Genomic DNA, 12,028 nt, shown 5'->3' on the forward strand with positions numbered 1-12,028 from the left:
CTTTTAAGTTGAATGCTTTTAATACTATTATATGGATGGATGCATATAGCACCTAAATTTACAAACACCCAAAAAGCTTACGTGACACTATAACTTGTTTGAGTACTACACATCCATCAAGGGTTCCAGTCCATTTCGTCCATGGTTCCAATCCAGTAAATACATGCATTGCTTGCAAGAATCCTTTGCAATGCTCTAACAAAGCAATGTTTAATGAATACAAATGTTGTGTATTAACTAAACTTTGGTGTTCAAATTTGATCCCTGACCTTTATTGAAGCAATAATAATGACTTCCAGGTCAAAATCTTTCCCTGTGTGGAGGATAGATGATATGATTATCATTACCATTCCTGAAGGATCCCAGTGTGTCAAGGAGAGATTCATTTTATCCTTTTGGAAATGATATTCAACACAGAGCGCTTAGGAGACTTGTCTTATTTATATTTTATAGCAGTGTAAGAGTCTTTGCTCTGAAAAGCCGTAGTACCAGTCTTTACACAGATGACTCTACTATCTGATGTTGGGCTGACTCAGTACTATATGCTGTTGTGAACCAAAAATTTTAATTTTCACGCTCCTGGAAGATCCACTTTTCAACCAGCATTTCGTCAATAAGGCAAGCAAGAAAAACGAGCTTACAATGAATAGAAGTTGATTTCCTGGACTAGATTATAGGCATTTTCTTTGTGTTGAGGGATGTTTTACACCATGGGAAACAATAATCATCTTTTGAACATCAATAGCCAACCAAAGCAGTGTCTCTTTCGCCTCACTTCAGTACAGGCAGCGTGGGATCAATTCCTACTCGTTGGCGGTGTGATTGTGAGTTTGAATTTTTGTCTCTCTTATGTTTCCCCTACGACTGAATGCCAACCAGTCTGGCGTGTACCCGACCTTTCCCCTGAAGTCAGCTGGGATGGGCTCCTGCAGCTTGCGAACCTGACAAGGATAAGCGATGTTGGAAATGAATGCTTGAATGAACATCCATAGATTCTGATGTCATTTGAAAATCAATTGCTGCTAGGGCATCCCTCTCTTGGTCTAAGACTCAATCTGAAAACAGTTTAATATCTAGTTGTCTTTAGTATTGTTTTCGAAATATTAAATTCAGTATGGAATTTTAAGAGAGAAAATGCCATGCTTTTTTAAATACTTCCATATGAATGTAGGCTGATAGAGTGAAAGAAATATTGTAAGTCTTGACACTGGAAAAAGAGTCAGCACATCACTTATTGTTATTTTTTTCTGTATTGAATCAGGCTAATAGTTTGAAAAGGTGTCAGGCAATTGGGTAAAAGCTCATTCACACATTCCCAGCAAGACCCCGGGTACACTACAATTTACAATGACCATTTATTTTGACATGGAATGTTTTTAGCTAAATTTGTACACGAACAATTCTACTGTGAAATTTTAATTAGAGGAAACTCAGTGACTTTTCTTCACTGCCAAGAAAAGTATGACTCTGTGGCACCCTGGAGGTGTATTTGACCCTTCTCACTGTGAGAAACAGCTGTAAGAAAAGTCTGGCAAAAGGCTGATTTGGTCTGAGTAACTTAGGGCAATTCCTGCAAAGAGGTAATTTCAATTGAACCTACTCAAAAGTAGTCATGTCAAAATAGCATCATGCTATGCCGACTTTCTCCTCACCATCTACTTTAAGATCCCTTTCTGACCCCTAATGGAATCTAACATCACAGTCCCTTGACACGACCTACCTTCAATCTATCCAAGATCATCAATTTTCTCCATCTGATTTCATTGTCCGCAATGTATCTAAATGATTAAATATTACCGATTGCATCTTATAAACTGTGTCCGTAATAGGTAATGGGTCTGTAAAATGTGTCAGGGTTGCTTAGCCTGTGAAGGTCTGTAAGTTGATTGAAGCACTGTGAATTGAAGTTAAACAACTTGAGAGCCCGTGACTCTTGTGAAGATAAGCGGAATGGAAAATGAATCGATGAATAAATAACTTGAAACTTAAGTGTATTCTCAATACTGTCATTAGTAAAGGTTTGTCTTGTGCTTTGGGTTTGTGCAAGTCGAGCAAATTTTTATACATTTTGAAATGTTTTGAATTTTAAATTTATACGATTTCACATAGCTCCATCTTACAGCATTCGTATTGATATGGTTCATCCAACTGTTAAATGTATAATTAGCTTTTTAAATATACATGCTATTGGGGCCAAAGCAGCCTCAGTCTGAAAGCCCTATTGTAATTACGTTTGTTGTTGTTGTTGTTTTTCTTAAAATTATTTCATCACAGCTATAAAATGTTCAGTGTCTTGGGCTTCCAATGAAACTCAATTATGCAAAACTGTCTGAATTTCATGAAGGAACAGTGAGACAATATAATCCAAACAGAATTGGAAGGCTGTGGGATTAAGATTTAGTGAGCATCTATTCCAACAGCATGATTAATTAATAAATTGATTCAAATGGGGGTGTCTCAAGACTTTGGGTTTCGGCTATATTTCATCGTCTAGTGGTCAGCCTTAATGATCTATCTGAAAGCAGGGAAAACCTGAGGTGCATATATAAGTGGAAGTGTGGGGCATTGTGGGAGTGTGAATCTGTTAATTTATTTTGCTCAAACCATCCATTTGGGCATCCTACTGTGGCGTATGAGGTTGATCTGTTTTGATTACTGATCGTGAAGAGGAATAGAAACAGGATAGCTACTCTAACCGCAAAGTAATAATAATGACAGGTCGAAAAAAAACAGTGTGAAGACATCCCTTGTGTCCCCGCTCCATTTCCAGGTTTCATCAATCGCTAGGAAAAGCATGGAATAGGTGGCTTTTGTTTTGTTTGTTTGTTGCATTCTCTATGCACAAACATGCCAATTCAGCAAATGAATGCTGCACGCGATTAAATTGGCTTCTCATGTTGTACACGTCCGCGTGTCTTGCTTAGAATCAATGGAATGTGTGGCAGTGAGGGCTGAACAAGGCAGGTCAGACATATCTTAGATCACAACTATTAGGGCAATTTCTATTGATCTGGTAAAATTATTGGAGACGGATGCAATCCATTCACATCTATGGCAATCTCGTGAGTTTTCCGCTGGGCTCTGACCTACATTATGACGACAAGTCAACACAACTTCAGAGAACATTTCTTAAGGCTTTTCCTACAGCCTGTATTTATATCTCTTGCATATTTGTCCCGGAATCACACACTGGTGAAAGGGGTATCACAAACCTATTCAAAATGTGTTCCAAAAGTGAGAAAAAGCCCTCTCTCCAAGCAAAATAAAGAAAAAAGCTTTGAAATTTCTTGTCAGTTGGGGCCATTTTCAATCCTCGTGATGCTTTCCTGCGATGGGTACTTTCTTTTTTTTAGGATCTCACTGTTGCAATTTTATGCAAATGTCTCACACTATGAGTGAAGATGCAATGTTTTCAACCTGTAATACACTTGGCCAAGGTTTGACTTTAATACTTCACAATCACACATAGTAAGAAGTGCATTTTTTTTTCTTTTCAAGGATATGACGTACGCACACACCAATACAAAGCAGAGCCCTGAATGGCTCTGTTTCTATGGCAATTTTTTTTTCATTGGCAACGAACAAAGTGTGCATCAACACCAAAATACCAGTAACTTGTTACAACATTTGGGATATATTGTGTAGTTTCTTATTTGATTGATTTATTATTATGCTAAATGTTGTTCCTCAAGTAACTTTTTGAGGAATCGATCCTAAAATATTTATATTCCATCTTGCTCAAGTTTCATACAGACTGAGGATGTAAATTGATCGGAGTGACCCAAGACAAAACATTTGTTTGCACTGTGAAAAAACACCCAGATAACGACCAACATGGCTGATTAAAACCAAGAACCAGATTCAAAGCAGCAGTGCTAACAAATAATCCCTTGTGGTGTAAAACTTGTCAGTATTTTGTTCTACTGCAGCAAACTCAAGTAAAGTTGCAGATCGTGTGTGGGCGCAGAGAAGCTGTCAGCCTTCTGCTGACAACCAAATCATACACATGTTCTTATAGTCTTTTGCCTTCAGCATAGCGTCTGACCAACAACATGAAAATATTCTAGTTTGACAGCATGTCTTGGCTCCAGCTCTTGCCTTGAGAGTTGTTGACTTCATCACTGACGTTATGTGAGTGCAACTACCTTGAACGGATTGCACTTGTGAGCTGTAGACTAATGCATGGTGATATGAAATAATGGAGCCTGACTTGAGTGAGGCTTTCTTTGTCCTCTGAGCTTCCCACTTGATGCTGTCATTTACTTTTGATCATTGTGTACAGTGCTAACTGTTCTCCACTTATGAGCCTTTGTAACTCCTATAAAGACACCTGTTGTGATTTTAATTTGATTCCATACATATAAACATTACATTTTAAGCTTCGGGCGGCCCGGTGGAGCGAGTGATAAGCACGTCGGCCTCGCAGCTGCGGGGTACTGGGTTCAAATCCAGGTCGCGTCCACCTGTGTGGAGTTTTCATGATCTACCCGGGCCTGCGTGGGTTTCCTCTGGGTACTCTGGTTTCCTCCCAAATTCCAAAAACATGCATGGTAGGCTGATTGGACACTCTAAATTGCTCATAGGTATGGGTGTGAGCGTCCATGGTTGTCTGTCTCCTTGTGCCCTGCGATCGGCTGGCCACCAATTCAGGGTGTCCCCCGCCTCTGACCTGGAGTCAGCTGGGATAGGTTCCAGCACCCACCGTGACCCTAATGAGGATAAAGCTCAAAAAATGAGATGAGATGAGATTTGAAGCTTCAATGAACAGTAATTAGGCAGCCGATAGAAACCGCACAGATTATGCCTGCAGGGGAAATGTTCTTTAATTCATTTTCTGAACCCCTTATCCTCACAAGGATCACGGGGGTGCTGTAGTCTATCCCAGCTGTCTTCAAACCGCCTGGGGGGGGACACTGAATCGGTGGGCAGGCGATCGCAGGGAAAGAGGAGACGGACAGCCATCCACACTCACACTCATACCTAGGAACAATTTAGAGTCTCCAACCCGCCTACCATGCATGTTTTGGAATGTGGGAGAAAACCGGAGTACCCAGAGAAAACCCACGTAGGCCCGGGGAGAACATGCAAACTCCACACAAAAGGACTGACCTTGGATCAAACCCAGGCCCCCAGAACTGTGAGGACGACGCACTAACCACTCATCCGCCAGACCGCCCCGTGGAAAATGTTATTAACAGAAATATCTAATGCTGACTGAATCCTGGAAAGATGAGGTTGTGGCACAGTTTGGAGATTGTATTGAGTGAATTACTTAAGATTCATGGCTGCATTTTTGGTCTCAATAGGTTGTCGCTTTTTATTTTCTAAGTAGTAATTTTGGAACATTCAAATTGTTTCTTTATCTAAATTGTATCTTGAACAAACGAACTACACAAAAAAAACAAAATAAACAGTGGAGCCAGCCTGCAGTCATATTACTTCAAAATGATTATTTCTTTTGCTAATGTTATTATATTTTATTGGAAAAATAACTTTAAAAACAAAATTACCTTCAAATCCAAATAGGCTTGATTAATTCTTTTGATAAATGTGAGTGTGTTTGTGCGTGTGTTTCTTCTCTTCTACTTTATGTATCACACTTTCACAACAGCTAATTTTGACTGCTGTGTCTGTGTCAAAACAGTATTTGTCCTTTGTATTCTATTGTTTATTTTCCCCATGGTTTATGCATAACATTAGTTCAGATCCTGTAATCTAAGAGAGATATGAATAGTAAAGTTGTTTTTCGATTGCAATAGCCTTTAAAAGGCAAAGTACTCTTAGATGTTGGTAATCAACTAATGAAATCTACTCAGAAACAACACCTACATAATGAATACATTTCCGGATTTTAAACATGTAAGGCACACCGAGCCCATATCCAATTATTTGAGCTGCACAAATTCACTACATGTTAAAATTTACAAAATCAAGTCAAAGTTGCTTGATTGTAGCGCTTTAACATAAAAGACTAAAACTAACAAATGGTTTTATTTCCTTATCATTCAATTAATATGCAACAACCTTTATAGGATATTCAGAGTTTCTGCATTGTACTGCAGTGTATAAAGTATACATTGTGTTTTACAACATTACTTAACTATACTTATAATTCCATGATGTACCTGTGGATGAAATAGGAACCTATTTCATCCACAGGTACATCATGGAATTCTAAGTATAGATTTGTTGCCGAAAAGTGTGCGTGTTTCTGTGAAGCACTTTCAAATGAAGGACAGCAAGCTGGCCATGTTCAACGAGGCAGTATGCTACGTTTAAACCACGCTACAGTTTCAGTGTGTAACCTTGATATTTAAAAAGAACTGTCCGGATGTTTTATCTATCCGGATCAGCTTTTTCTTATTAGATGCATTCAAGTAAAAAATTCAATGGGGACTTTGAATTTATATATTTGAACCGTCTATCATCATTTTTAACATGGCAATCAATGACTGAAGCCCAGTTTAATGAACCTTGGAATTATCAATTCTAATCCCAATATTGAACTAACCTTGGTTTGGGTAAATCACATCACTGGCCAAAGTTTTCATTATCAACCTCAAGACAAGTTTCATATAGAATTACCTATCCAGGTCTTACCTGAGGTTGGTTACATTATGATTGGCTTTCCAAAAACTCAGTGTGGTCAAGTGGTTAAATTCTTCTCACGACACTCACAACACTCACACCCACGCGAACACCAACCGCACACAAACACACTGACCCAAAATTGCACTCAGCTGTGCTAATAACACATTGTGACCTCACTTTCACTTAGTTTTATAGGAGTTAGAAGATATGGAAGTGAAGAGGTTTCTTAATGCCCCAGGGAAATTCCATCTTGGAAACTAGATTGCATTACAGGATTCCGCTCATTCCATTACTACTAAGAAGAACAGAACAATACAGCAAATCAAAAGTAGTGCCCAGAAGCGGGAAATGTGGACCAGGGAAACTATGCGACAAGTTGGAAGAGTTTTTCTGAAAGAGGCCGTATTAAGAAAAATAATGACATAAAATAAAACTTCACTGCACAGAAGAGCATCTTTAGTACAGTATATGTGATGCACACTGTGGTAATACGGCATGTTTAAAATGTGAGTGAATGCAATATATTCCGGGGTTATCAGTGTGCCATTGACACTGGCAGACGAAACACTACAGCTCCTTGGCAAACTGATAAGATCATCGAGCTACTGCAGACAGACAGTCGCTTACATCTTCATGCTGAGGTGCACACTCGTACAGGAAACCACAGCCAAGTAAGGATTTATTGCACAGTGATCACACTGTGATTAAGTGCATATAATACAGTTTCGAGTAAGTCAAAGCTTAATACAGCAAACAAGTCTGTGTACACCCACACTTTAGGTATCTTATAATGGGAGACGAAATGCTTAACTTGCCCACACAGTGAGATTTGCCCACCTCTAAAACCAGGAACTTAATCGCCTTCACATTCTCCTTTGACATCATTACAACATAGCAAGCATACTAAAAAGACGAAACCCAAAGCTGGCAAAAAGTCATGCACACTCTTAAAATGTATGTAAATAAACAAAATATATAGACTTACCCAAAAGAGGAGGTTGAAGAAGACCATCCCATAACGCAGGGCCATCATACAACCTTCCGCCATCCTGCAGCGCCGCAGTTCTAGGAGGAATATGAAGGAGAGGTCCAGGTAAAACACCACATACTTCTTGCCCTGAGTGCAGCGACCCTTGGTGGTCTGCGGGCCCTTGGTGGTGGTGAAGCCAAACGCAAAAGGTGGCCGCTTGTACTCAAACTCTCCACTGAAGCGATGGAAGCCGGGGGTGAACGGCGGCGTGTCAGGTTTGCTGTCCAGAGACGGACTGCGCCGGTATGGCGTCTCATCCGTGCTTGAGCGTCTCATATTGAAAGTTTTTAGCCGTGAATGGGTCAGTACTGTTCACAATCAGGGAGCCAAAGTCATTGATGGGTGATGTTACAAGTGGCAAGTTTTTTCGCCTATCCTCAGTTTACCTCAGATTTGATTTGGAACACGTTCAAATCCTGGAGCAGATGATTAATTTATATCCCAAGAGTCATAGCTTGATAAGAATTAATCTGTTCGAGATAATTCTCTGTCATTCACCTGAATCCTAAAGCCGATAGTGTCACTGCATGCAGCCGGAGAGTTTACATAATCCCCCCCACAACACCTGTGTAATTCGTGTGTGTTTCGGACATAATCCAACCGCACACATCTGACCCTCCTTGTTTCCCCACCTCTAATCCCTCAAACGCAGGTGTCACGCCCTGGCAGATAAAACGGCTAGCAGGTGCATCGCGGATCCATTTAATCAGGCAGCTGATTGGAGGGCTTTGACATCCTCCATCCTCTCAAGCCCAGTTGCTCCGAATGAGAATTTCCTACCGTGTCCCAAGAGAAGTTGCTGATCACCTTCCCGCGGTAACTTCTCAAACATGCGCTCACACCGTGACTCACAGCTCAGCACTGAATGTGTAAAAGACTTAATATTGCTTACATTCAGTGAGAAGAAACAGATGCACGCGGGAGTGTGAATGGAACATTAACAAGCACAAAAGGATGGAGAAGATGCGCATGAGGGAAGTAATCTTTGTGAATTGAATCCCCTAACCTACCCCCTTCTTCTTTTACCTCTGCCCTAACTTGCCAACTCTACCCAAAAAGTCTCTAGTGGCTTGTCCTCTTTCCTCGCTGCCCGCACAATCGAGTCACCTTCTTTAACTCCCTCATATTGTCTTCCTTTTCTGTCTCGCAACGGTGCTTAATTTATGTCCAGACTCTCATTAGTAAGGCAAAGTGTCCCGTCTTCTGGTCCTTCCTTCCTGTGCTACAGGACATCTGTCTCCTCCTCTTTAGGTGAGCATGGAGATGGAGACATCCGGCGAGAAAAGCAGTGGAAAGAGGGAGAGTTTCTTCACAGAAGCAAAAGAAAGACTGCAGTGTTTGAACGCTGGTCCAGTCTCTGAGGCTGAGGCTTCCTCCCTCTCTATTCACTAGCTCCCCCTCCCTAACTCTGATTTTACTTGTTCTCTCTCACACACGCTCAGATGCTCAGCATGCGCAATCTCTCAATACCACGTCGCTTCGATAGCTGTCCTGAAAAGACGCCGAAGCAAAAGGCAGGCACAAACGTTCATATTTTAGCCACTCCCTACTATCAAGCGCATCCAATGGCTTTCTTGCAGCTCCCAACCTCTCTTGAGTACATGCCAATCATACCTAATCATGTACTGTTGAAGGTAATATAAAGGCATTCCAAGTGTGCATCTAAAGCCTCTGAAGAGTGTGAAGATTACTCCTTATGCGCCAGTGCTTCATCTTCTTCTGCTCTTTGCTTCTTGCCTAAAACTCATTGCACATGCAGAGGTTGCTGTGGCACACAAACCCAACCACGCAGTGCATGCTTGGCTTCAATCATCCCTTCTCTCACTCTCCCCATAGACTCATCTCATGCAACGTCTGCAGAGGTGCAGTGGACACAGATTTGCACCGTAAATCACGTGTTATTATGTTCACATCAATATAAAATGGCCATTAGGCTTGTATTCACACGGAAATAAATGGATGCTCTCCACCACTTTTCTCGTTCCTTTAAAGGTCTATACAGATGTTTCAAAGCTGGTTAATAAAGTAACTTCATGGCTTCATCAAATATGGGATGGATTTGTATTATGCCTCATGTGTAGATTGAATATGACTCACAAGCATGACATTTTAACTTATGTTACTTCCTCATGAAATATTCCGGGGCCCGAGCACAGACAAACAACAGCAACTATAAAAGCTCATTAGCATTGAGTGGCCTTTGTCCTGCATGAGGAATGTTTATAGCATGCTCATCTTTTTTAATGGCAAACTAAAGTTCACAATTGTCTTTCTACAGACGTCATACAAAAATAATAATAAGGTTAATGGTAGTTAAATGTTCAAGTGTTGACTTTTCTATTGAAAAGGTAGGTGAAATAAGTCTTAACTTCTACAGACTCCTTTTGAATATGAGGTTTTCTTGTGAGGTGTGAGGCTGTTATGAAATATGTAATCAATTTACATATCTTCAATTTCAATGCAAAATATTGTAATGTAAGGCCTTTGTATATTTTTAATAACCATGTTCAAATAAATAATTAAATCAATTAACAAAATCACCAAAATGTTTTTCTGTTTTGGGATGACACACAGATAACAGCAACATTTGGCATTTTAATGAATCAGTAATCAACCGATCTAAAGAAATTATTATTATGTTTAAAACATCATTATATATTTCAGATTGGAAAATTAAAACTCAAATAAAAGGAACATATTAAGATGTCATAAATGAGAATCTTTCTTGACACCAAATAGCGCTAAAGTAATGAACAATGCCTCGTTTAGTTTAGCCTTCTACAAATGTATTTATATCCCCAAAATAATAATTGTAATTCAGACGAGCACATGATAAAAGTGTATGTGTCCCAATTTTATGGTGATGAAGCTACTAATTCCAATAATCTGCAGCCTTTTTGCAAAACATACAGGCTGGGATGAACTAAACAGCAGGAAACTCATTAAAAGAGAAATTGGATCATCATTTCCTAACTATGTTGCCATTCATGTTATTGCCAAAACAAACCCACCTCCTTCACCCAAGTAGTTGCTCTATTTCCTCTTTCTGGTTGATCTCTCTATACCCTCAACCCATTTTTTCCAATTCCATCTTTTTCACTGTCTCTCCCATTCTCTCTCTCTCTCTCACTCTCTCTCTCTCTCTCTCTCTCTCTCTCTCTCTCTCTCTCTATCTCTCACCCCCATACCTATCATGCATACAAATTAGTGTGACAACTCACAGCAGATGACATGCCTCATCATGTACAAACACATACCTACCATCACAACACATTGCATGATGGACCTTATCTGTATTGATAACTGTGACATTTCCTAGAGAAAGGCACCATTAAAGTACTACTTGTATATATACATTCATCGAAGCCAGTGGTGAATGGACAGCCATAATCAAACAGACAAATGAAGTGTTTCTCTGCTGTTAGGGTGCAGTCTAAGGTCAGTATCGAGCTCGTTTTCCTTTGCTTAAACCTGGCATATGACAGTCCTGAGAATATATCCTTTTTCAGCTCTTAGTGTTTTAAAACTGAACTATTTAAAGATAGAATTTGGGATGGTGAAAAAAGAATACACAATTTGAAGAGAATAAAAAATTGTATTTTCGCAAAAGCCAACTCAAATTAATCACTGTTGTTTGTAGGGTAGAATGTTGGAATGTAAGCAAACAAGATTACTGTTGTTCATACACATCTGATAATACATTTGATTTGGTATCTTGTTTTTTTGTTCTGAAAGGTTACCATCAACATGTCCCAATATAGAAGCAAACTGCATTCTGGGATTTTCTGAGAATACCCTTTGGACAGGATTAGAAATGAGTCAATAAAAGGGACAGTGAAGGTTAGATGAGGTCAGAGAGACCAGACTTCGATGTTTTGGACAGATAGGGACAAGAAGGATGTAGCCGGATGTTAGGGGTGGAACTGCCAGAGAAGAGGGCTAGAGGAGAAGCTACATGGATGTAGTGAAGGAGGATATGAAAGTGGCTAGTGTAGAGGGAGAATTATGCAGCGGGCAGGGTGAAGCGGAAAAAAAGTGAATTTGCTGTGGCGACCCTCACGGGACAAGCCCAAAGTGTAGTGGACACTGCAATAAATACTCACATTCCAATTCAAGGTGTTGATTAGAAATGTATCACTAAATGTGGTGTGACTTCTTTAGTTCTCTGAGAGTTTGGCCATTCACTCCCCTGATTTACATGCAGGCAGCGTGATTCAGTTCCCACTCAGTAAGCCTGTGATTGACTGGCATCCAGTTCTTGATGCAATTGTCTCCCCTGAACAGGGTCATGTTTGTGTGATGCTTTCATCTTTTCTCACTCCTTTATTCCTGGTTGAGCTGGGTGGAGCCGTGTGACACACCTGTGGTGTATTCAGAGCACAGTATTTAAAGATATCTCCCACCATC

General features: G+C 40.1%; 1 protein-coding gene across 2 annotated transcripts in view; it reads right to left on the bottom strand.

The window, feature by feature from the left end:
- Positions 1-12,028, bottom strand: part of tspan4a (tetraspanin 4a) — a 92,205-nt gene that overhangs the window by 61,440 nt on the left and 18,737 nt on the right. The window contains exon 4 of one of the 2 annotated variants that reach the window (XM_077620053.1): positions 7,577-7,656. In XM_077620053.1, coding sequence (XP_077476179.1) covers positions 7,577-7,639 — 63 coding nt within the window. In that variant the 5' untranslated portion in view covers positions 7,640-7,656. Of the gene's footprint in view, positions 1-7,576; positions 9,120-12,028 lie in introns of those variants that run through there. The other variant, XM_077620043.1, reaches the window with a different exon arrangement.

This window comes from Stigmatopora argus, chromosome 2, assembly GCF_051989625.1.
Source record: "Stigmatopora argus isolate UIUO_Sarg chromosome 2, RoL_Sarg_1.0, whole genome shotgun sequence".
Lineage (NCBI taxonomy): Eukaryota > Metazoa > Chordata > Actinopteri > Syngnathiformes > Syngnathidae > Stigmatopora > Stigmatopora argus.